Genomic DNA, 27,689 nt, shown 5'->3' with positions numbered 1-27,689 from the left:
CAGTAGGCATCGACTGGAAAGTTAGTGCAAACAGCACTTGGTTGAATTTTAATAGAGCCAATCTTGCAGTAACTAAAGGTGTTTTCACAGGCTTCTATTGATAAGAGGTGCAAATTTGGTAAATGGCATGTCCTTGGTGCGTACAGGCTTGTTATTCCCCTGGAATCATTTTGTCAGCTGGTGCAACACACCTATTCAGTTGCAAATCATCCCTGCGGGGAACAAACACACCTGTGTCTATTTGTGTAAATGTGTGTGTGTGTGTGTGTGTGTCTTTGCAAATGTGTGGGTATGTTTTTCATTTGCAAATCAAATGTTTTCCAAGTAGCGTTTTTTGACTTGCCGGGCGTCAACTCGGAGTGACAACAAACACGAAAACATCTCTGCGCACGTCATAACAACGTGGTGGCACACACACACACACACACACACACACACACACACACACACACACACACACACACATACATACACAAACTCTAGTTTGTCTCCTTCGCTCTAAGGAAGGTGTCAACCGTAATTTCAGAAATGCACCAAAAGACAAAACATTGTCCTCAAAAATCCCATTTACAAATCCCCGGAAGACATGGTCATTTGCATACTTTTCTATTACACACACACACACACACACACACACACACACACACACACACACGCACACATGCACACACACACACACACACACACACACACACACACACAGTGGCAAAACAGGCATGTAAGCATTATCTCTCCCTTTCTGTCACTGTTTCTGTCCGTCTGTCTGTCTGTCTGTCTCTCTCTCTCTCTCTCTCTCTCTCTCTCTCTCTCTCTCTCTTGCTGAAGTAGCACTCACATCGAATGAAGCTCAATTCAGAGAGCTGTGAGTTGCAGAAGCAAACGCTCCAAACCGGCTGCTAACCACAGCTCCCCAGTGCTCTGTGTTTGACTGCTGATATTAAACAGAGTATTTTGTCTACGACGGGGTGTTACTTTGCTCAGGGGATGATTAAGTGCACAAGCGGTAAGGATGTTTTTACAGGCCAATGTGTGAAGAATGTGTGTGTGTGTGTGTGTGTGTGTGTGTGTGTGTGTGTGTGACTTTGTGGTGGCTTCAGTTCATTACAGCTGGTTACAGAAGTGAAGGTCGCTGAACGAAAGCCATTAAAGGGATTGAAACATTTATCTCTCTTTGGTTGTCTGATGGGCTTGTTTACACCTCACTTAAAGCCAATGTCAGTAGTAAATTATGCACCTAGCACGTGTGGCGTGTGGGTGGGAACACATTTTGAAAGATTTTCTCTGTACATTGATATACATTTTTCTTTTTTTTGCATTACATCAGATGGAAGGATATTCAATCTCATTGAAGAAGAGTGCAATTACACGACAGTAAGTACTGCATATCATAACTAAGCAATAGAAAAAGGGGATTCAGTATCTCAGGACAGAACCCTGGGGCACGCCACAAAAATATTTACTCATTATGATCAGAAAAAAAGTGTGCTCTAGGGCCCAACCTGATAGTATTACCTCTCAATAAAGAGATAGGAATTGACTGTATTAAACGCACTATTGAGCTCAAAAGATACCAAATTAGACATTTATTAGTATCCATCTAGCATCTCAGTGCTGCACTTGTCACTGAAGCAAGACTGAATTAGAACTGAAGCCAGAATTTTTTTTCAAGTTTGACAAGTAAGAAAATAATTAAGTTGGAATTTGTTTCAAAGCTATTCATGTTACTGGTGTAAAGAATGTGTTTTTTTGTGTGTGCGTTTTCAGAAGAGGCCACACAAAGTCAATTTTCAAAAGCCAACAAAAAACACACAGTCTTCCAGGAGAGACTGATAATGTGGAGAAAAAAATATCGCAATGTCAGTTTTTTTCCGATATCGTGCTGCCCTAATGTGCAGTAATTCTGCTGACAACAACCACTGAACCTCTTTACAAAGCTGGTCAAGGGCACAGAGAGAGCTTCAGAGGACACAGTCCTGACAGCACACCTATCATACATTACAACAGGAAAGTGTATTCATTGTCAATTTATCATTATAGAGAAATACGGTACAATAATGTCATAGAGTAGCAAGACTGAGTTTGAACATAATAACAGGACAGGAGGAAAATTACTGGCTTTTGCTGAAACTGTTACCTGGGAGCTTTTTGTGAAAATTTATAAAAACAGGAACTGATCCATTATTTGATTCTAAAGACATCACATTGCTGATTGGTACTATCTCTAATTTTTTTTAGAGTTCAGCAGGTATGTTCTGATATGATTCCACCAATCAGAAGTGAGGACTGCAGTTTTCCATTTCATGAAATAACCAGCCGAACAGGAGCAGTGTCAGCCCAATGTCTCATGCAACCGTCACCAAGTGCTATCTAGCTTTGACTCCCTGCCATATGTTCTCCCTGGCGCAGGCTGCCACAGAGGAAGAAGGAAGAGAGGAAGGGGGGGTAGTGGTGGTGGAGGGGCTGTCTCTGCACATCTCCTACAGACTGACAGAGTTAATAAGGGACAGTGCTTGGTGAAATCTGTCTAAACGAACCGGCCTGTCGCGAAAGATAATCCCTGTGAATACAAAATAAATCATTGGATCACTGGAAGAAGCTCAGCTAATGAAATCAATGCTCGCCATCTGGGACCATTTCATGTGTGACATACGCCTACAAAGAGGCCAGTTGGACCTGTGATGGTGAAACCATGGTAACAGGAAGTAGTACATTACTAGCCTAGGGAGGTGACACCATGACACCCTCCACCTTCACATTGGTGCCTATTAGAGGGAGACATCACCAGAGGTACTTTGGTGATGGATCGAGGAAACTGTGAGCCCGCCATCACACATGCAGGGATCACCCAATTTTACGCTGATTGTCCTATATCAGCTGTTGACATTTTTGCCCTCTAGTAAGCAGTGCTCCTTCTGGTAGGACTATAATGACATGCCATGGTGCATGGAGGGTCTCTGAGGAGAGCTGTCCGCCTCTTTCTACTCAAATGTTCTCCATCTGTCCTCCCCCTCTCCCCTCCTGTGTCATCCCTCTGTTTAAAAACGTCAGTCTTAATAAATCAAAAAGTCAGGTTACCGAGTTTTAAAAACAGCTCTAGTTGGGTCATCAAACAGTGTCTAACCCTGCCTTCCGAAAACGATTAATACATTTGCTTTTAGATATGGTTGAACAACATATCCTACGGAATACAAAATCTGTGATCACTGTGAGATAGCCCAGCCAGCCAGCCAAATTAAAACGCCCTATGACATGCTGCTTTTTGGATGCTTTTATATAGACCTTAGTGGTCCCCTAATACTGTATCTGAAGTCTCTTTCCCGAAATTCAGCCTTGGTGCAGAATTACAGCCACTAGAGCCAGTCCCACAATGAGCTTTCCTTAGGATGTGCCATTTCTGTTTTCTTAGCTTTAAATGACATTGAGGAGGAGAGAGGGGGGGCAAGGTGGAGGGTGGGGGTGGGGACTTGACCAGCTTGTGGCCACGGTTGTAGGTCTATTTCCTCATGGGTGGGCCAAATTCTCTGGGCAGCGGGCAAAGCAGAGAAAGGGGAGGTAACCTTTCCCCTCATGACGTCATAAAGGGAAGATTCCAGATCGGCCCATCTGAGCTTTCATTTTCTCAAAGGCAGAGCAGGATACCCAGGGCTCGGTTCACACCTATCACCATTTCTAGCCACTGGGGGACCATAGGCCGGCTTGCCTTTAAACTAAATAAATATAATGTCTTAATCAATGAACTTTAGATTATTTTGTTGACATTTGTTGACTTTAGGCAGTCAGGGTAGCTGTTTCCCCTGTTTCCAGTCTTCACGCTAAGCTAAGCTAACCAGCTGCAGGCTGTAGCATTATATCTAACAGGCAGAAAACAGCATAAAGTCAAAATTTGTTGTTAAAGACGATTAAAGACGACTGAATCCACCAGTGAGACTACTGTGTCCCACTTGTTTCCTTCTAAGTACTAGTAAGAATGAACTGTTTAAGTGAAACTGCATTTAGTTTTGATTAGCGTAGAAGATTAGGATACTGTTTGGCAAATGTTTAAGCTGTGCCTGTTTATTATATTTAGTCATTTATTAAGCACATAAAGAGCTACAATCGTCTATTCTGCACTCAACTACTTTGGACTCAAATAGCTGGGAAACGGCTCCGAGTGCTTTTGCTGGAGTTGCTGAAGCTACAGTAGCAGTTCAAATCGATAAGGTTCGCTGGTTCGATATCAGGTGTGACATTTTGGAGGAGAGAGGGCGCCTACCTCAACGCAATGTGCTCCTTTAATACTTTTAAGATCTTATTTTCCTTTTCCCCTCCAGGTCTTTTTTATTTAAATTTAGTATTATATCTTTCAACCTTCTCTTTTCTTTTTTGTGGTGAAACAGCTCCGCGGGCTGCTTGAGTGCAGCATGCTTGGTATCCTGATTGTATTATGCTGGACAAATTCCTCACACATCTATTCAGAGGCTTCACCGATTAGCAAAATCCATGTACTCAATTCATTTTATGCCTATGTCAGTGTCTCTGGGGTTGCACTAGCTGGTGTACTGTATGGCGAGTGACTGAAGGGGCCTGCCAAGAAAAGAAGTCACTCACACATGACTCACTGTTTGGGTACTTCATTTTAAATCAAAGGGTTCTTCGTTGGCAAATGGTGCATACACGAGTGAATCCAAGCATGTGGACACAGACACTGTATTCACATATACAGTTCAGCCACATGCACACTCCCTCTGTCAGCTATTAGACTGAGTGCTTCTGGCTGTGAAAGCCGCCTTATGGGTTTGCTGGCATAACATACAAGTGGCTGCTCTCAAACATGACTCACGAGACCCTACAATGGTAAACAAATCACTGAGCTGACCGAGGCAACCAGTTGCTTTGGATTTATTGCTCTTAACACGCCTGACCTTCTTCAAAGCAGTGAGCAGTCCATTCAAACTGTTACTTTGCAGGAAGAGCTGCACAGAATGTGTTGTTTGAGTTTGTTACTGGTCTGTATCACAAAGCAAGCCCACTTTAGTCTGGCTGTCTTAGAGTTGGTAAAGCTTGCAATGAACTGAACTACATGAACTGAATTCCATCATGGAAAACTAAATTGCAGTTAACAGAATAAGGGAGTAAAAGCTACCCTATTCTATATATGTGAACAATGCGGAATCCTGTCTGCAAATTAAACGCAATTAAAGGGGCACTTCACAGATTTTACATCTCAAGCAGCTGTAAAGGTGGTAGACTTTTAAGTTTCTGGTGTCTTTATTGTGATATTCTTCCTCTATTTTATCTATTAATGGATTAGGTACAAGCAGGTTTTGGAAATATGTCTGTCTATGAATGCTTTATTTAATTCTCTGTGCATTCATTATACAGAAATCAACATCCATCCACTTATTATGGTTACTATAGAGAGTGTTGTATTTAATTAAGTTTAAGCTCTATCTATAGCAATGGATATGTAAATGAACGTTATGTATTTATGCCTGATTTCAGGTGGAAGTTGTTGATTGGTGCACAAAAACAGTCACCTCCTACAAAAGATGGCTTCTCAGGATGTAACACCTTTTGCCTGAAAATGGTCTATTACCGAAACGTTGCCTACTATTAAACTTTATATGTTTTTTGCAAGTTAGACAGTGTGCGGGAGTTTTCTTTGCAACTTTTGCCCTGCTTGTCTTCTCATGTCATCAAGTGGGCTCACCAGAGGATACCCCAGAAAGTTTGCACCCAGTTCTACCACCATTGAGTGTCCTCACTTCCTCCATCACTTTGTGGTACACAGCATCCTCTGCCCACACCAAACAAAGACTGGAAAACAACGTACAAACAGCCAGGCGGCTCACAGGCCAGGAACAAGTGCCCGTGAGCGTTCCGGCTCACTGCCTCTTCAGAAAGCTCAGCGCAGTTTTTTTTCCCTAAAGCCATAACTCTCAACAACCCATCCTAGTTCCCTTCTTCATCCCATGACCACCCACCATGCATTGTTGCCAACGCCCCAGGTTGGTTTACTAGTCATGCTGATTCCTACTCAGTTTAAAACAGTTGTATAATGTCTTCTATGGCTCCGGAGAAGCTTAAACAAGTCTGAAAAAATGATGATGGAGACTACAAATTCGTAACAAAACTGAGTATGTATTCTTGATGTCTAGTTTCAAAATGTTATATTCGTAAATCAAAAGTTACGAGCCAGAAGCCAAACAATTTTATATATAGCTGAATATTTTAGCAAAATATACATTCATGTACACAAATGTTGTTGTTGCTTACTTGCTATATCTGTTTCAATAAAAGTTTTTTGAAAAAAACCTTAGACTGCATCAATTCAATGCAAACTAAGGTTTTTGGCAGCTTATAGAAGAAATGCATCTTAAGGCACTTCTGCTTTGGCTTCAACACTCAGCTGTTGTGGTTGCAGCTGGCTGTATAGACACTGCAATGCCTCAATCTCTGGGGCTAAAACATTCACACTGTGTGAATAAATAGATGAGTGAGTGAGTGAATGAATGAGTGCCAGAGTGAGAGGCTTTGTTAATTATCTGAGGTAATTGTCACCTTGAAAAAGACAGCTACTGAGAGAAAAGAGATTTAAATGCACAGAAGGATCTAATAGGTTTTATCTGCAGTACAGCCCATTTGCTTTCATTAAAATGTAGTTCATATTTACCCATGTTATTTTGATGTGTTTGCCAATGTAATTAGTTTTTAAACATTTACTCACATTGATGTTTTAATTGACCTGCTGCAGTGTGAAGCTGAGGTTAAAATCAGCTCCCACTACAAAAGATGGAAATGAAAATCTATTCTTTAACGCAACAGGGATCCTCTGTGACTTCATTTATTCTGCTGAATGCCAGGTGATTGATAGCGAGACATTCAATTTGGGCATAATGAAATAATAATTTAATTTAAAAGTGTCCCTTTACTCTCCATGTTTATGGTGATGGATCACCTATCATTGTGGAAGTTGCTTTGCGTGTTGTAGCTGCAGGAGTGAGTGGCAGCAAATTAAACCAAAGCTTTGTACCTCCCACTATACTGTGCAGACAAACCAGGAATTACTTAAACATCAGAGGGGAAAAAACTTTAACAGTGCTCCAGGAACCTGCTCATGCCAGCATGCTAACATACTCACAATGCTAACATGCTGATGTTTAGCAGGTAAAATGTTGTAGCAGGTAAAGTGTAGTGTGTTAGCATGCTAACATGTTCTAATTAGTAAGGACGGGGGAAAAATTGATTCAGCATAGTATCGCAATATTTTCTTTCTCTTATTATATTATATTATATTGCATGAGAATTTAACTTTTTGGTACTAGAAAAATACAATAAATTGGTTTTTCAGTCCACTACATGGTGCAGTTGAGTTTTTTTTCCTGGCGAGGTCAACAGGGGAGACACAGATATAAAGTTTTCCTTTGGGGACATAATTTAAAGCTGGAAAAATGGTGATAGATAAAGGATAAATAAATGATAATATCATATCGTGGGGCACCTGGTGATTCCCAACGCTACTAATTAGCAATAAACGCAAAGTAGAGCTCAGGCTGATTAAGCCTTAAGGTATTTGCCAATAAAAGTATTTCACAAATTAAAAAATTGACCTGATGGTGGCAGTAGATGAAAAGTCAACAAATCAACAATATCATTAGGATACATCCTATTGGGGTGATTGTACCAAATGCTGTGACAATCATTTCAAGCAGATGTTGAGATATTTCACTGGAACTCAACATTGACCTGCTGGTGGCGCTAGAAAATCACCAAAGTCAGTAGGACGTATCCTCTGGAGACAATGAGTGTCTGTGCAAATATTTGAGCCTGGATCAAAGTGGCCGGCCGACCCACCAACAGACCAACATCACCATCCCTAGAGCCATGCTGCTAGCATAAAATACAGCAGCAAATCTGCAGCAGCACACACGTTGTATATGTTCTAAAATGTCCTTGCAGTGGTTTTTTGTAGGACAAAAGAAGGCCTTTAAAGAATCATATCTTAGTTGACTTCTAGGTCCTCCATTTTGACTGAAGACCCAGTAGTGTCGAATTGTTAGGCTGTTTCCACCATTAAATGATGCAAATCAGTCAGTGTGCTCAAGACCTTTCTTTGTCTCTGAAGTTGCTGTCCATGATCAGAAGCACTTGAATCAGCCGCACATTGTTGGAAGAAGTGTGGAGAACCCGCTTTTTCATCAGTGAGAATGTGTAGAAAATAAGCAGCCTGAAATACTCAAACAGTAAAAGAAAAACAGCCACAAATTGTGATTATTTTTCTGTGCTATGCCATTTGTCATACGAGATAAAAACCATACATAGTCTCATAATGCCTGAATTTGGACCTTGAGGCTAATCGGTTGCCTTCTTCTATCACCCCTTCTTTGTTGGTGTTGTGCAATTGTGCGCATTGTTCTTTTGAAGGTCTTCCCGGCTGTCATGCCATCCTTCTTTCCACTCCCTCCCTCCCTCCCTCCCTCTCTCTCTGTCGACTCTGGCAGCTGCTTTCTCTTTGCCAGTGTTTTTGTTTGCGCCGGGTGCCATAAGCATTCCCTTTTGCAATCTAGTAGAAGTATGAAAACAATTTTTTGGGGGTTTTTCAATCCTCTATCGACTGTCCTCATTACGACTAAACAGAGGCACATCAATATTTTAAGCACTCGGGGGTAAACAAGGGCGCCAAAAAGAGACACGGTCCAGAAACAGAAAGGGAGAAAAAGAAAGAGATTAGCCACAGGCCAGAAAAGAAGACAGAATAGAGTGTCAAAGTACAGTACATGGACAGACAGAGAGGACATGGTATAGGGCATGGAAAAGTCAGACAGGAAAAACAAATCTGATGAACAACAGAAAGAGAGTTATAGAGAGGTAGAGAAGGTGACTGTCGGACGGAGAGTCTGGTTTGTAACAGTGATTTGAGATTCTCTACCTAGGCCAGCTGGGACAGAACGGATTAACTAAAGGCCAGACAGAGTCGCAGTGAAAAGCTAGGAGGCGGACAGTAGCAACAGAGAAGAGAGACAGGCAGAGGAAACAAAGAAGGACATACATATAGCGAGTTAGAACAAAGCCCACAGGAATATGTGATTCACACTTATTGTAACAGACAAACAGTGCTGCAACACAATGTATATTTGCCGGTCACAGCTTGTGCTGCATTTTCCACTCTGGTAGTTTTTTGAAACATAAAAATGTTTTCATCCCATTTCTTGTGAAAAATGTTTCTTTGTGTACATGATGCAACATTTAGTCAGAGTTTTCCCTCAGCTGTATTTGTGGCTCTGTTCTGTCAAAACCCTCCTCCCCTGTGTCTGCTTGACAAACAGTGGAGTGGCTTGTCCTTGCTATTTTTTATTCTGAGAGGTAACATCTCTGTAAAATATTGTTTAAATGAATATTTTGTCTCAGGTGCTGTATTTAGGCATAGTCATACCAGAAAGTGGTACAGCGGAAGCTTGGTGACGCAGCAACTTTATGCGTAGAGCTACTGTAGTTGGTGAAATACTGTAACTTGCCAGCTAACTCACTAGCCAGCTGGGCTAGTGCTATCACTCACTAAATAGCTCTCAGAGATTTTCTCCATTTTTCTCTCTACTGTTCTGTTTACTCCACGAGCTAACAAGCAAATTTGTCAGCTCGTATGCTTCGCTCAGTTGCTAACAGGACAACATGTTTACACAGATTATTGAAACGACTAAATAAAGACTTAAATAAAAGTGGATGGTGCAACAATATACAATGGCTTTGATATCTCCGGCTCTCAATCCAGGAAAATTTGTAGGTTCCCGTGAGTATATCCACTAACTGCTGGGATTCAATAGGCATGAATTGAATTTCAACACAGATTTCAAATTAAAAGCTCACACAGTCAAATTTGTATACTTAAGTTAACTATATATACACGATAGACTTCACCTTCACATACTCAGCGGTTTGATCGCCACACATTTACACCAAGGATCCGCCCAGTACAAACACAGCTGTCTTTGGCTGGCCTCTTAGCAGCCTCACTGGAGCAGTTGGAGGTTATTATGACTAAACCTGCTGCTATTTTTAGCATAAGCACTCCTCATGGGGCAGCTTTGCTACAGGAACACCAGGGGGTAGTCCAGTATAGTGGCAACATGGATATGTATTTCCATAATTTCCAGCTTAATAAACACATACATGAACATTAAATCTTAGTACAATCACCATGGTGCAACATACTAAAAATATTGCACTATAGGAGCAGGTGTGGGTAATCCTGCGAGTAGTCACTACAGCACAAAGCCTTGAAAAGGCCTTGACAGTAAAAAGAGAATATCTGTCTACTCACTCACCAACCATACAAAACTGTGTTTTTCTGTAACATCCATTTGGTGCCAAACTTCCAACAGTTTGGAGCAAGGGTTTGAGTGCTTCACGCTTTTCTACAGGGTTAAGTGTTTTGCTCGCCGACACTCCAGGGATGGAAGCTGCTATAGGAGAGGAGAGCAAATTAGCTTGCCCAACTGGGCCCATTTGCAAATGACAAAAATGACCCAGATCTAGTGAGCAGATAAATTAAAGCTTAACAGACGCCCAATGATTTTGGAGTTTGGCTGCAGAAACTCCCTGTGTGTATTGACTGCTGAAATGAAATGAACAGGAAAACTAGCCATTAATCCAGGCTGAAGGTGTGTTCCTCCCTTATATGTAGATTTATGCAACAAACTTATATTAGTAGACATTTCTGTGATTCACATCCATCAGAGATATATAAATGTTTGTTACATATGTATGATTACTGATGTGGAGGGCAATTTACATTGTAGCATTTTGTTCATTATGATGACATACTGCAAGTCAACTTGTATAAGAATATCCGTACATTTATGGTGACATTCACTAAATAATATAATTGTGTCTTTCAGTCAAATTTGAAAATATTTATTTATTTATTACTTTTCCAAACAAATGAAAGTTTTGAATGAATTCAAGGCTACGTCTTTTGGTTATATCACTGCTATGTGACCCAGATAATGTAATATCACAAATACACGCCTCTTTATTATCATAAAACATTGGATTTCTTTCTTTTTAAATGAACATAAAATTCGCAATAGTACAGTATTATACAGTTTTCTGGACCTTGGCTTATGTAAGCAAATAATTGCGGTTAAACAAATAAACTGTGATTATGTAAAAATAATTGCGATTAGACAATGATTTAATAATTGTTACAGGCCTATGAACATGGACTTGTATAAAAGTTTTCTGAACATATTAAATAAAAAAAAAAAGAATATTATATGGTCACTGAATATAGGATCCTGCTTATGTTGTGTATATAACAGTGGTTGTAGTCTGCGTTTAGAGCTCCTCATTCTGTATTCCGGGCCTTTCTCTTCTGTGTATCAGTGTTCTTGTTCTTAACGGGGGATGAAATCTAACAGACTATGTGCTCGGCTCCAGGGAAAGAAAGTAGCGGGGAAAAGAGCAAATTGAGCAAAGGGTCAGTTTGTGCAACCCTGAAGTGGTGATGAAGCCTGTAATTATTGAAACATGAATATAATTTGTTAATCAGACTCTGACCTGCTTTACTTGCTAAAATATGAGCTCGCTTTTCATTTTGATTCCCTCTGGTAACGGCTGTTTGTCTCTGAATCTCCATCGCTCCCTATCCATCTTCATCCTCCGCGCTCTCTGCCTTCCCCTCCCATCCACTCTCCCGGGCTGCTCTTTCAAAATATGGCCCTATGCTCACTGAATGTAAATCAGATTTCAGTCTCTTTCATCAGGCTACGTGCTCTCTTAATGTTCAGTGAGCGATGCCAACATCATCTAGGCACTACTATTTATACATGACCACTCTAAAGTGGTTTGGGATCCGGCTCTGTTTTCAGCCTCTCCAAATATACACTGAATCATGGACACTGACATCGGCTGACACACTGCATGCCTAGTCGATATTCTGGGGATTTAAGTCTATAATTGTGCAAATGTGTAACACAAGCTCATGCAAGTGGACGAACGTCACGTCACCTGAGCATACCGGTTCTACTGCTGTGACTTTGTACCAGACTGAAATGTCTCAGCAGCTATTGGATGGATGGCCATGACATGTTGTGCATTCAGATTCCTAGAGGATGAATGCGTTGATAATCCCCTGGCTTTTCTTTTAGTACCACCACAAGGTGGAGGTTTAAGGTTTAAGGCTTGAAGTGAAATGTCTCCACAACTGTTGGATTTATTGCCATGAAATATGAAATGTGGACTTTAGTTTACAGGTGTGTAATTTCCTTATAATTTTTTTTTTTAATAACTATGTATTTTGAAACAGGACATTTTATATTATATTTTATTACCAATATATTTATACACAATTTTTACTTACAATTGATTCCAATTATTTGCCAGGATAACCGCCCTTATAGTCAGTGGACAGCAAGTCAGCCAAAGATGTAAAAATGTGAAATTTGTCTACAGGCAAGAAGAATAAAGTTGTTGTTTTAAAATGAAATTCCTTTCGAAATTAATTGCTACTCATGAACTCGACACAACTAATTAAACTGGGTTTTCAAAAAGGTCCTAAGAAATTATAAGAAATTAAAAATAAAGCGTTACCAAACATTCATGTTCCTCACAGGAACACTCATAATAACTTTGATGATCATAAATGTGTCCAATATGTTGGTTTATGACCAAATAACTGCAAAACTAAATGACATTCCCATCAGCGTCAGCTGTACTTGTTCCTCAGTACTCATTAGTTAGCACTGATCTGACATGAAGAACACGGTAAACATTATTCCTGCTAGGCATTAGCGTGTTAGCATGCTGACGTCAGCATTTAATTCAAGGCATGCTGTGCCACAGTACACATGAAGACAAGCATGGCCTTTTTTCATTAAATCTGTAGAAACATGCATCAAAGGTGGACTCATCAACAAATCAAGAGGAATGACAAACCAAACTTAAATTCAAATTGTGTACTTCCTGTCTGATGTTTTAAACCCTGCAAAATGTTTAAAAGATGGAGAAGCTTTTGTTTGTTTGTTCAGAATAAGTATTGAGATCATTTACTTAAAGAGGTGTTATGCAGTTTTGGCCATTTCTTCACTGTTTTCTCGCTTTTGCTCGCAGGTTTCTCTATAGAGCTCCCCCTACAGCTTCGGAATAGATATTTGGCAGCTCCTATGTTTACTCGTGTCTGAGTCCTCTCTCGGTCAGTTTCCTCTTTCTCTGTTCCCCTGACAATGCTTTCCTAGTTTTCTGCTTCTTTTTAGCCGGCTCAGCCATGCCGATAGTGTGAAAAACTCCATCACTACCTTGTTTGCCGGTTCCTGGATGGGCGTATGTGTGCAGTGCCGTGAAGCAATTTGTTACATCGTGAGACCTGATATCACGCCATACTTCCTGACGCTGAGGGTGGATTTTCCGTTCATAGGCACTAGGGGGGAGCAAGACGACTACCATTCAACTCGAAAAAAGTCATATAACCATTCCAATGACTCCCACACTGTTCAGTTAAGGTCAATTAAGCTACAAAAAACTGCATAGTTCCCCTTTAAGTAAAAGTACTAATACCACACTGTAAAAATACTTGTTTGCAAGTAAACGTCCTGCATTGAAAATGTTACTTAAGTAAAAGTATGTAGGTATCATCACGAAAATGTACTTAAAGTATTAAAAGTAAAAGTCCTCAATGCAGAAAAATCCTCACATTCTAGAAACTGAAAATCCAAAACTGTTCCGTCAATCAACTAAATCAGTTCATCAGCTAAACAATAAGTTATATTGTTGGGTAGTTTAATTTATAATAAAACATCAGATTGTATAAACTACATGTGTACACTAAAGCTGTCAGATGAATGTAGTGGAGTAAAAAGTACAATATTTCTCTTTAAGATGGAGCGGAGTAGAAGTAGAAAGTGGCATGAAAAGAAAAGACTCAAGTAAAGTACAAGTACCTCAACATTTGTACAGTACTGAAGTAAATGTACTTAGTTACATTCCACCACTGGCCGCTTCCATCTCTTAATGCTAACAAGGCACCGTGATTTCCATCATCTCCAACAGATTATACTGTATATACGGTATAATGAGACAACCAGGGCCTATTTCTGCCAACAATGCAGAGAAACTGACAGCAGAAATTTTACTATGTAATCTGCTAAATTATTAGATCAAGGTCAACAAAGGCACACAGCTTCTCAATGAAGCACTTTCTAAAAATATTTACAAAAAAGAAAAGCCCTGGATGAACATTGACAACTTAAAAGAAAGTACTCGTTTTTCTTCATCCGTGTCTTTATGCTGTTTTTCTCTGCTCCAGTCTGAAGGTTTTAATGATTGGGCTTTGATACATAGTGCCATAATAAATGATTGAAATAGCAAGCCTTGAGGTCTTTGGCTAAATGTTGAACACATATGCTCTTGTAGGGGGTGGGGGGGTGGGTGTCAAACCGCGTTAGAGAAAAGAGTCACACAACAATCTGTATGGAAAAAGGCCCGCAGATATGCATTCATTACCGAGCTATGGGGAATGGATTAACATACGTTTAAATGAATATGCACATGCTACCACGATACCTCTGGTAAAAAAAGGGCTGTCTTAACAAGTTACACAGAGGAGACTTTTACGCATGTTTTAATAAGACAACTCCATAAACAAAGCAAATGCCAGGTAGGCAAATGAGTCATCTCAATGGGTCAAATGAAGCAGGGAGTTTCTGAGATGTGTTTTGGCAGACATCGTCACAGTGCAACTATTCTCAGAGCCAAGGCGGCGAGCAACAAGTCATCATCACACAACAGAGCAGCAATGCGTCACCCGCGCGGCTCCTCTGCCAGCTCCATTAAAAGATTTGAATCTGTGAAAGTGAGACGAAAGAGATGCCTGGTAAAAGTTAATGGAATTTTTACGAGCTCAATGGACTTGATGAGGACGCCCGTGTCCTCATCAAGTCTGGATCAATTTCTTTGCAGACACATTGTGGCTTTTGGTTTATTTAACGTTTAATGAAGTGCGTTTAGGAACAGTAGTGCATATTGATTGATTTTCTTTTATATATATATATATATATAGTTTTCTTCTTAGCCAAAAAGCTATCATTCTCTTCTTTCAGCATGTCATTTGAGACTTTAAAGTGAGATTTTCCAACATGGCAAAAGTGAGTCACTCTTTGCTTAAAAGCTGGAGAAAGGTGACTGAAAAAAAAAATTATAGAGAGGAACTACTTTCTTTGGTGTCTTTGAAATTGAATACTGCCTTTTTAACTTTGGCATTTTGTTGAGAGAATGACATGAAAGCTCTATAGAGAAAATGCACTTAAAAGAAGAAAATGACAAGTACTGTAGATTTTCAGTCTATTGAGTGACACATCCAAAAAAACAAGTATGAGTTATGGACAGTGATGATACAAGTTATGAAAATAAACCATGTGAATATCTAAAATGCCAGCGTCTTTCATGTCAGCCTAGTCAAAAAAGTGTCTGTTTTAGACATGAATCTTCTAAATCTCACAGATGCTACACTGCCACCCACTGGCCAACACTGGCCATCACAACATGAATGAATGCCATGTCAGGTCATTTAAGTTATGTAACTAATAATTTATGCCTGAACATTTTGTTAATGCTAATACAGAATAATGAAAAGCTTTCTCAAGTTCACCATTCCGGCCTATTTTTGTGCATGCATGTTAATTACTGACACTAAACCATGTGAGCATGTATGTGTGCTTCTGAGAATTCTAGCCCCCCCCCCCGCATGATGGGTAATGATACTGTAGCATAGTGTCACCTCCTCTGTCTCATGCGTGTTCATCAGTGTGTGTGTATTGTTCCCTGTGTGCACAGTCATGACCAGAAGGTCAGACAGATGTTGTAAGCACAAGCCAGTGTCCCTGGAGGATTGGCCTGCTACACAAGTGGAAAAACAAGCTTTTGCACTCAGTATAAAACGTTGCATCACGACACATCTGCGGTTGTTGGAAACACGGACTGTCCTCTTTCCCGCTGAGGATTTTGGCCCCAGCTGAGCGACCACATCATTGTTACGGCTATCCGTCCAATGACATTGCACCGTTTAAATAAATGAAATGGGGCCACAGAAAGAAAAAATACAAAGCATCATCAAATATTAAACTCAGCCTCACAGAGGAGTTGGAGACAAGGTCATGTTTTATAAGCAGCCGGCTGCAGAGCTGTAGTCCTCTCCTCTAACTGGGAATCTGGGAACACTGCCCACACTCCATTAACTCCATTCTTTTCCAAGAAAAGATAGGAATAAGCACTCAAGATACAAGGCTAAGATACAGCATGTGGTCCAATGCCAGCATGTGACATACAGACATTTTTGACCAGCCTACCACAAATGGCAAAAATATACGATAAAGGTCATTTCATATTTTCCGTTTTCTGGCAATTCAATTAAAAAATAATAACCACATGGTAAAGCCTATTTTTGTATACTACAGAGTGAAGTACTGAGTATTTTCTGATTTCATTAAGAACTTTAGTGCAAAATGAACATAACATGCAAGCGTTGTGCAAATGAGTAAATATTGCTTTATAGCGCAGTTCGGCTGCTGGCTTTTTCATTATATCACACAGCCTGACAGGTTGTTACTTAAGAAAAGAATATAAATAAAGGATCTTCTTCTCTCCCCTGGGTTAAGTAGAAGAAAACAAATGCAAAATGTGGATCTGAAGGAAGTGATTGTAAAGTCAATAAGCTTTTCAATGTCAACAGGAAAAATTCAAAGGGAATTATTCAACAAAGCCTCACTTTCCAAAAGGATGATACTATCAGAATTAATGCTGGGATGAGGAGACTAACTCTCCTACATACTGGATATGTAAAGAAGACTCTAGACTAAATATATGTTAAACATAAGCTTTTAAAAAGCGAGATTAAACAGAAACAAACACCACTATACAGATAAAATCCATCCTCCCAGGAAAAAAAAACAGCATCAGTCGTTGCCTAGCAATGATATACATTTATATATCATGTCTGGTTGCTCCACTCCCAGTATGTAAAATGATCATCTAAAGCTACAATAATTGACTATTTGGCTGTTTGGGGGCAGCAAAAAAAGCTGTAAACACAACCCTGATATATTATCACCTTTTAAGTTACACATCCAGCAGATATGCAGCAACAACATTCATTTTGTGTCCGCCTGATGAATAAGAGTCCAATATTCACTCTCCTTTTAGCTCTGTTTTTAATCTGAGGAAGGAGAAAAAAAGATTCTGGCTCTTTAGCTGCTAAATGCTCGACTATGTTCACCAGCTAGTCGCTAACTGTGTCTGTCTGCTGTTGGGTGCTGAGCAGGTAGGGTACTGTGTGTTTTTACAGCTGCCTGTTGCGGCTGGTAATAACGCTGATGATAGCAGTATGAGTGAACTAAATTGATAAAGGTGTCAAAAAAAGAAAGATGCTTAAACACTCTGTAGAGCGCAGTCTGTTATTTAATATCTGTAGGTTTGTCACTACGAGTGAGCGCTTTCACATTACACAGTCATTTGATCCATTGTTAATATGAGAGTATTTACTATAGCCGCTTTAATGGATCAAACACTGTCAACAAAGAAAGACTGATAACGCTAAAGCACACACATGGCTCAGTGATACGCTGTCAAAAGGCTGAGAAAAATTCTTCTAATGGTGAGCCAAAGACTTTTAAGTTTTAAACATAACTAATGGTCAATGAGATACTGGGATGTAAAACAGCCATAACAAAACCAAAGTAGAGCTCTTATCTTTTGAGATTGTTATGGCGCATACCACAGTAGTCCAAACACACATAAATAAGCATTCATTAGCCTTCACAGATGCTATCTTTGACCCTTTGCTTTAGTGATGTGGATCATTAACCACAGTCATCTGTAAAATGCTTCTAAGGAGCCAGATGTGATTTGATCAACATATCCACAGTTCTCTCTACTCTGTCTCTGGCCTGACGGAGAAACTTTGCGCTGCTTCCAGCAGCAGCCAACATACCAATTACAGGGTTATTTTTAAAATCCTGCTTAACCATAAAGCCCCCCCAAAATAGGTTTTAAATAACAGGGTGTCGAATATCAGCAACCCAGTGGCACTGCACAGATGCAGCCAGTGTGTGTCTGTACCATCAGTCGGCACTGGCACACACTGAGAACCACATTCCCCATAATGCATTGGCTCATGCAGATTTTGTTTTAAGAGTTTGGATACTATTAAAAAAAGAGAGGTTTCCACGCACGAGCTTTAGAGCTCACTGTCCTTGGAACATTTTGAGAGGTTAGATTCAATGTCACAACATTAGGAGCAAAAAGTAGGTCATCTGGGCCTGTTAGTCTCACTGTCAGACATTTGGTAAATGGGAGGTTTTCTGATAATGGCCCGCTTCACTTACACTTAGATTTTCCTCTCAGAGAAGCCAGCTGAGATGGAAAAACAAAGCAGGGAGAGAGAAGGCCACCCTCCTCTCTGGCAACAGAGACGTGTACTGTAAGCATTTTTTTTCCATCAACGAAATGACGGAAAACCCCAAATTGCCAGCAAGTGAATCATAATCAAGCACATGGAGAGATAAGCAAGATCCTGTTTTTTCTTCCCAAATGAATCTAAAAATAAGTCAACATGTAGGGTCAAACAATATCACCCTCAACAGAGTCAATGCACAAAGAGGGAAACTACGGCTTACACCAGTGCAATCTAGTGTACAGTTTCACCACCCAGAAACTAGATGTCCCCACTGCTGACTTTACATTTCCAAGTTTCTTTAAAAGGTTGCAAAAGCTTTTCTATTTGTTGCATCAAACCCATCCATCTATCTGACGTGGGCATGGCAGTTACAGTACCTAACGCTCAATTTATCAGGAGAAAAGTGGAATTTCATTGCATAAAAATGTACAGTTCACACCAAAAAATAAAAACAAATGAAAATACAGTGGTAGTTACTTACTGTGTTTGCCACAGCTGGCTTCTCAAACATCCTCTTCAGGTTATCGAGTGGGATGTCAAACCTCTCAATCCTCTTAGCAGCCTGCAGGTCCTCTTTGAGTACAGGCTCGTCTGATGCCTCTACCTGAAGCCCAGAGGGACTATGGGAAACGAAGCCCGAGGTCGCTGACACTGCGCTCGCCACCTCCTCGCCATTTCCTGATTGAATTTCCATTGTTGCAGAGAAACTGTATCTCACCCCCCTTTTCCCCTTCAGGCTGGTGCTTGCAGAGGAAGTCTATTGTGTGGAGGTGAATCAGGAGGGGTGAGGAAGTGAGGGAGCGAAAGAGGGAGTTATGAGAGGGTGAGAAATAGAGATGGAGATGCAGGAGTTGCTGGGGTTTCTCTCTGTCTGGGAGGCTCGCTGGGTTGTGCAGGCACTCCGAGTGGCTGGAGGAAAGAGGAGGAGAAAAAAAAAGTTCACAGGGGAAGTTTTTTCCCTCTCTCCCCTGCCCTGTAATTACTCATGCATACACAGAAGCCTATGTAAACCCACATGTGGGCTCAGAAAAGCAAATTGAGATATGTAAGAACAGGACGACGGAGTGACGACGAAGGGAAGGAGAAAGAAAGTGTGGCTGCCAGAGAAAATAGGAGGAAAGAGGAGGGAGACATTTCTGTAAAGGTTACCTCTAATGCTTTGGGTCCTCTTTAACACCTCTAAAACTTAACTAAAACATACTTGTATTTTACTTGACCCTTTCAATTTTATGCTATATTTAATACTTCTTCTCCACTACAACTTAGAACAATATTGTACTTTTTACTCCACCACAATAATTAACATTTACGATTAAAATTTTGCTTACAAAATATATGTTCACTTATACAATATGACACACTATATTATAAATTAAAGCTATTATAAATTATTTTGAAATTAAATCTACTGTCAATTCCGTCTGCTAAGTAGTATAGCTAAGTTTTTACAAGATGCCAAACCAAAAAAACGGAGCTTTTAAGAAGACAAAAGTGGATACAGGCAATATGACTTGAGGCATCAGCAGGAAGAACTGGGAAAGTGTGGATTCCTGAAACTTAGTATGCGTAACTTTAAGTGTGCACTGACATTTATCATTAAATATTTATTTTTTTTACACATATTAGACATTAAGGACTGTGGGACCCAAACAAACCGAGGAAGCAAATCCAGCATCAACAAACCACAAAGTTAATGGCTGGCAATAATAAAATCTGATTTCAATTCTGCTCAACTGCTTATAAGTGAACATCTGCAGGCTTTCAGGAAACAGATTAACAGCTTTTTGCCTCACCCATCCTCCCTTTAACACCACCAGATCTGGGGCGGGTAGGAAAGCTCATTATTCCTGAACAAATCAAGGAAGGCCCACAACAACTAACCCTGCTGGCCTGCCCTGCATCCATGATGGGGGATATATTGTTCATTTTTCACTAGCCACACCAACGCTTCCCAGGGAGTGTTTTCCTGTGTCCTGGAAAGAAAAGGCACATTAACACATTAACTTGGCTTCCTCTGTGACTTACATTTCAGCTGTCATCCTGTCATGTTTAAAGTAGGGGCTGCACAATATATGTTTTTTGTTATTGTTATCGCAATATCCACTGCCACAATACACACCTTGCCAAAGGCTGTAACATATCGCGAAAGACACTCTGAGATTTTTTGTGTTAGTTGTAAGAAAATATCAGTAGAAAAATGCACGTTATAATGCAAGTCATTTTTTTTTTTTATAGTGCATTTTATATTCAATGTTCAATTAAAGTATGTTGGGAATGATTTCCTTTCATTTGTTTTAAATTCAACAAGCATTTGTTGTCTTTTAGCAGAATACTGAAAGCAGCAGAAATGCAGAACTGAGATCACTTTAATATCTGTTCATTTATTGCCAGTAATACCGTTATCGCAATATTCAACAACGTCATCGCATATTATATATTTTCCTTGTATCGTGCAGCCCTAGTTTAAAGTATGATACTCACTACACTGGGGCTTTATAGTATATAATTATTTAATAACACTTCCTTATTTTACCAAGTACATTTACACATACGAGGATCGTATCCTCTATATTTAACCCATCCTAACTATTAGTACATCCTAACTAATTAGGCCCGGGGACCAACCACAGTTGTAATGCCAGTATCCATGTCAAGGGCAATGGCATGAGTTACATTTTTGTAGTCCAGCTTTGTTAGCTGGAGTCAGAATTCCCTCCCTGTTATACTCACCTGAGCTGAGAAAGAGAAGCAGGGGTCAAATGATGGGAGAGGAGAATATGAGGGGCTGACTGAGGAAGAGAGAGACTGACAGCTTAGTTACAGGATCGGGTAGAAACAAAGACAGCAGAGTTACAAGCCTGAAACAGTCAGTGAGAGCCACAATAGAAAAACATCAATACAGAGGGAGAGTTAGAGAGAGAGGAGTTGAGAGGCAATCCAGGATAATCCAATCTTGATGAATGAACGGTCATGATATATGCATCTGATAGTACTTTGGAGGACACAGTATCACTCCAATTATACCAGTGGCAAATCCATTATTCAGAGAGGACCCAAGGTATGTGTGTCACTTTCAGCTGGATCATGTGTCCATTGAGGCCACTCGGTTTACAGCAGATACTTACATGTAGAAGGAATAAATAAAAAATACAAATGCACTTTTATGTCTGATTGTACAATTTTGAATTTCTATGAACTGTTTTGCCAATTCTTCATTTCAGCATTTACAATAAAGAGTCAATTTTAAGAGAAAAAAATAGGACACTAAGGAGATGTTCTTGAATAATAGTGTAGTAGGGGTTTTCCGTGACATGCATCTTGATTTGTTGCAAAGTGAAAGTAGATACACAAGCACATATGCTGTTAAGTGCGGGGCCGAGTGGAATTCAGTGTGAGAACAAAACATAATGCCCCTTAACAAATAGCTCCAGAGCAGCTTTTCTTTAATACAACACAACAATATTTCAGCCATAGTGAGGCCTCGAAGAGTATATCTGGTCAAGATTCACTGGGGTAAAACACTGTCAGCTTCTATTAAATAAAATATATTGCTGGTTCTGTGTTTGCTCCCATGTTGAATTCTTGGCCAAGGACTCCAGACGAGTTTGTTTAGAGGACAGGCTGAAATATGATCCCTCTGATAAGATAAGAAGACAGAAGTAACTATTCTAATTATTTTGTCTACTCTACACTGTCAGAAAGAAGTATGTGTACGTACACACAGATGCTAAATGTCACTAAATACCTCCACATAGTTCAACATGGTATCTACTTATAGAGCCAAAAGGTCCTTATGGTTCCCAAGAAGAAGTTTGGAAACACAAAAACACATTACACAATCCTGACATAGGCTAGATTCAGCTAGAAAAACTGTTCAAGACTCTAGCCAGGAAAATATTATTCATTCTATTTGGGTTTGTTGATATTAAAGGGAATGCCATACTCTCTGATTTCAACACTCTTGTTTTTTAGCCAAAGATGACATTTAGGCCTGGAGCTTTTCTAAGTGTATTATTATACTCTTGAACAAGTTCAATATTTTCATATCAACACTGGCTCAAATGACTATGCTTAATATGAAAAAAAGGCTCTTGTAGTGCTGAGCCCACACAGAATTACAACTTAGTATTTAATACTGTCGTTTCCTTCACCTCTACTGAGCATCTTCCAGCTAATGGTTTTGATTTTATACTGCTTTATACTGTCTAACCACTTTTACCAAAACTGTTTCCAAATGCAAGAGACAGCTGTTTAGAGTAATAAAGCTCTGACAAACCCACAGTAACCTACTGCTAATACCTGCCCAGCACCAAACAACAGAGAGACAAAGTTAGCGACTAGCTAGTGAACACAGCAGAGCATTAGAAAGCCAGGCCTATAGCCTACCCCCCAGTTATATTTCTCAGGAGCTGGTGAAGATTAAAACAGAGTTACAAAGAAGGGTAAATATTGGACTTAGCTACTTGTTTCAGGTGACCAGAAACAGGACTCCAAGTTAACGCTTATGTTGCTCCATGTCTGCTGGATGTGTAAATAGGCAACTGCTAACACGTTAACGTTAGCTATAACATCAAATGCGTGAATTTAGCAAACATTATTGAACTTTAGATAGATTTGGTTGTGTACTGAGAAATTTTGCTGACTTTTTGACTCTTCTTTACCTGCGCTATTAGTTTAGCATGTCACAGATAAACATTCCAGTGGTTCTAGCACAAAAGTAATGCAGCAAAATATACATAACGTTACCGTAGTCTCACTTTATTTATTTATCTATTTCTAAGGAAGAGGATTAGGGCCACATGTGGAGACCCAGGTGATTAACATTTCCAAAAGGGACAGTAACAGTTTTTCTTTTCATAGGTGATTAGTTTTATAGGGTAATTACTTGTTATATCCACATAGGGCCTACCTCAGACTGATGTGACTTTGTATGAATAATTAACAAAAAGGCAAAACATGTAATTCAACAAATTGTTAAAAAAAAAAAAAGGCAAAAAAAAAAAAAAAAGGCAGCCCCCTTTCTACATATAAGCTATGTTAGTGTAAGAGCCAATTAGAACTCTTGGGAATGAATAGGAACCAATCTTTGGTTAGTAAGGTGTTCTACACAAAAGCACAGACAGTTTTTGACCACACACACATATACCGTTTGTTTGGAGAAATTATGAAGATGTAATAGAAATAAAATGAACTACTGATTTTAACTGCAAATACAAATTGGACTTTAATTGATCAAACAAGGTAAAAAGTGTGTTAAGTTTATCCAATATTTTTATTAACGGTTCTACCACAGCCACAATAACTCAGATAATTGACAAAAAGGGTTAACAGCACCCCGTAATTGTTAACGTATTATATTGTCTCATTGTTCAGTATTTTAATGGTTAATGATTTTCTTTGTTGGTTTTTTAGATTACTCTATTTGTCCTGTCTTTACCCTGTTAGTTTGATGCTTCAGTGACCTAATTGTTCAGCAGGGATCAATAATGTTTTTTGTTATCTCAACCTAAATTAAAAATCTTCCCACAGACACTTTATTATGGAGGAGCTGCAATTTGCTTTTTTGGCGTAATCAATTATCCTCAGCCCACCTCCTCTACTTTAACTTCAGTCACTTATTTTCTTCATTTACCCAAATGCCTTTTGGCAGCTCACAGAAAAGTGTGTAGATGGAATCTGTATGATTATCAAAGCAGGGCTTTAGGGTAAAGGATAGACTCATGAACTGAAGCAAACTGTTTAAACGGGTACAGAATGGTGTCAGTGATCTTTGAACTCTGTTGTCAGTTGTCTGACCCAGGTTCATTTATCCAATGTTTTGGAATGGAAGCAGTAACAAAGCTGTGTAGCAGACCTTTGACCTCCTTAGAGAGGGTGACAAGTTTCACTATTTCAAAAATAAGGTGGACAACTGAGTTAAAATGGATTTACATAGCACAACTTTTTCTCACATTGGGCTTTAGGAAATTGTACAAGACATTTTCAATAGTTTCTGTTTAATAATTGGCAGATTAATTCATAATGAAAATAAACGTTATTTGTATCCCTAATGTAAGTACTAGTGGACCAAGAATAGACCCCTGCTGCATCCCATTACTGATGGCAACAGAGTGTGACAAACTAATCAGGCCATAGCTGAAAATTAATCTTCACGTCAGATATCACAATATGCAGATTAATTATAGTTCTACAACTACAGAATCATATCCACATACTCCAGAATAGCCACATTCCACCGCTAAAACATTTTGTGTACACCTCCAGACAATTTACTTCCCACAGGAATTTACTATAGTGTACTTCCCCATATACACACTATGACACTTACTGCTCACTTTCTATGCACACTGGTAGACACAGCAGATCAGATGACAACTACATTACTCCAATTACTGAGGTTTTACTTCTTACCTCACATTCAATATAACACAACAGGTCATCTGATAGGCCAGAGGACAGTAATGCAGGGTAGTAACAGTGTGGTCTACTACAATAACAGTGAAAACAGAACATATAACGCATATAAATAAAATGTTAATTCTTTAAAAGCTGAAATTAATCTCCTTTTTTAATTTATGAGTGCAGCTGGGTGTCATACTAAATAACAACCACTTCATGCTCAATTTTGTGGGGCTGTAATATTTTCTTTACTGTGAGAAAGCTCAAATAACAAATCAGTTAATTCCAGGGAAAGCATTTAGAGTAGGTTACACTGTACTGTACTTTGAAGTTGAGAGAAGGATTCAATCTTGATGTGGAGGCTCTGAGATCATCCCGGGCCGTGTAGTTGGCTTGTTTGACTTGGGGCTTCGCCTGCAGTGTTCTTTAAACAGACCAGACAGACGGGCACGCCATCTGCTCTCCTGACCGGTTCTCAGCCACCTCCTCCTCTTCTGAGTAGGAAAAAATGACAGATCACATTCATCACAGCTGGCTGCAGCATTATACCCTGGTTTAAAGGGAGCAATAAAACATGTTAAAAGATGGAACTGCTGAGTATTGGAAAGGTAGATCCTCTGTTGAGAAATTGCAGGGTTTCATAGGTCTTTCAAAAAATCTCATTTACCATGTGGTTTTATAGAGACAATGTCCCATTCAATCTAACAAGTAAGTCCAGTAGGCTTTTATAGGGTTTCCAAAGCAAGGTTTGGGCACCTTTGCGGGTCTCTGTATGGGTTCCTGTAGGGTCCCTAGCAAGCCAGGTTTTACTGCCCCATTTCCACATATATTGTGGACACAGTAACATTATTCATTTGATAATATCTAAAAATAATAATAATAATAATAATAAAAAAATGATATTATATGTGGCTGTTAAGGCATTAATGTTGAAATAATAGTCTTCACTATTTAAATACAGTCTTCGCTAGTTGATGGACCCTCGGGTTCCCCTACTTTTATTCCACCATCAAATGCCTGTAATCCGTTGTCAATGCCAAGTCTGCCATCTGGTGTCCACTACCTGGAAACACACCACAGGATTATTAAACTAAAGTGGATGTCATTTAGAAAAAGAAAAATAAACTTTTGTTGAAGGTATAAATGGTGGAAATGTCTGCTTCACGCCATCTTAAAATGTTCCATGAAAGATGGTTTGTGAACAGCAAGTTTCTGTGCATTGTAGGAAGAGCTAAACCACCTGTCACTTGCCAATAAGTTTGATTATTGTTGAAACTTAAGGAATTAAATGTATATTTAATTGAATAAGGAGGATCACTCTGAATCTAGGCAGCCAGGATTTAACATGACTGCTGTTTTTAAAGGCCGCACATGGGTGTTTTCATCTACTGAGTCATACCACTATGGCTCTGTTCTATTCAAGTGTCCCAGTAGCCACGACAGTATGACAATGAGCCAGAACTGAAGAAACAAAATCAGATTCAGCCATCATTAAACTTACCATTAACATCTGTGCTTTTCTACTGTGACACGTCAAAACACCAAGCTAATAAATCTTACATTAAATCCCAGAAACATCTCTCTTTGTAAAGCTTTGTTTGGTTTTACATCCAGTGTTTGTGTCAAAATGTTCCCCAAGTGATGCCAACAGGAGGGCAATGAATTATTCATGTGTTAATTACAGCACAATGGAATAACACAAGTGGAAATATGCATAGCACAAAGTCTCAGTGAGAGATACAGGTGGGAAAATAACCTTGCCAAGTAAATAATCAGCTTTATGTACTTGGAAGAGTAAATGTTTTTTTTTTCTAATTTTCATTTCAAACAAAGTGAAATTTATGACTCCCAAGACAAAAAAAACAACATTGGCAAACATTTGTGTCTCTCTCTGCTATCATTCTTGGAAGGACTGAACTGCATGTTAGACATCATATAAATCTTTAGTTTCTATGTCAACTACTACAAGTCCTGGATTTATAATTTTCATAATGTTATGCCCGCTGTAAAAAATGGCTGTTCTGGTTAAAATGGAAATACAACAAAATAGAAATTATGTAATTCAGACCATGTATTTGTTCCCCTGAGGTATAGAAAATCTCAACCCAACCTTTCTCTCTCTCTTTTGTTCACACACACACACACACACACACACACACACACACACACACACACACACACACACACACACACACACACACACACACACACACACACACACACACACACACGTCTGTGGGTCACGGAGCAGCTCGACAGCTGAGCCATTTATCTGGGTCCCTGGGGAAACAATTACACCCCACCAGGCTGTAGAACTGGACAGAGGCTGGGAATTAATGATGGGCTCATGACTCAAGCTGAAGCAAAAACGTAGAATGAAAGGATGGTGGCACTGACCAAGACCCCTGCTGGTTGTCGACACCATGGTAAATTACATTAACTGCTTCCAGAATATTTTTATTTCACTCCTCTTGTTAAAATCTATGACCATGGTATCTTAGTAGCAAATGTATTAAAACACCACAGCAAAGAGATGATATGATAAAATGAATCATTTAGGCTACAAAATGTATTGCATTTACATGTCTACATATACATATCACACTCGTGCTCATGTCCAAACCAACAATATATTCCTTTGCTATTTGCAACATGTGTTTACAACTGATTATCCTCCCATCAATTATACCAGAAAAGAGGACTCAGAAAAACAAAAATAACCAACATTAACTGAAAAGAGCTATGAAAACCAGCGTTATTAGGCTAGATAAAATAAATAAACCTGCCACTTCCTTTATACTTAACAGCAGAATAAATCAGACAACACCAACATGTACTGTACTGTATAAACTCAGAGCGGCTGCAGCCA

The 27,689-nt window shown here is 39.4% G+C and overlaps 1 protein-coding gene and 1 long non-coding RNA gene across 2 annotated transcripts in view; one reads left to right on the top strand and one right to left on the bottom strand.

The window, feature by feature from the left end:
* xirp2a (xin actin binding repeat containing 2a) overlaps positions 1-21,210 on the bottom strand; it is a 48,493-nt gene extending 27,283 nt beyond the window's left edge. Inside the window, 3 exon segments of the mRNA XM_039793342.1 lie at positions 18,903-19,330; positions 20,303-20,394; positions 21,152-21,210. Coding sequence (XP_039649276.1) covers positions 18,903-19,115 — 213 coding nt within the window. The 5' untranslated portion in view covers positions 19,116-19,330; positions 20,303-20,394; positions 21,152-21,210.
* LOC120554503 lies at positions 843-3,283 on the top strand. Its single transcript, XR_005638484.1, has 3 exons — positions 843-1,003; positions 1,325-1,371; positions 2,236-3,283. It is a non-coding gene; the product is annotated as an uncharacterized LOC120554503 (long non-coding RNA).
* Positions 21,211-27,689: the final 6,479 nt, after the last annotated feature.

Source organism: Perca fluviatilis, chromosome 24, assembly GCF_010015445.1.
Source record: "Perca fluviatilis chromosome 24, GENO_Pfluv_1.0, whole genome shotgun sequence".
Lineage (NCBI taxonomy): Eukaryota > Metazoa > Chordata > Actinopteri > Perciformes > Percidae > Perca > Perca fluviatilis.
The sequence above is the reverse complement of the archived record's forward strand: the minus strand, read 5'-3'. Positions and strand labels throughout refer to the sequence as shown.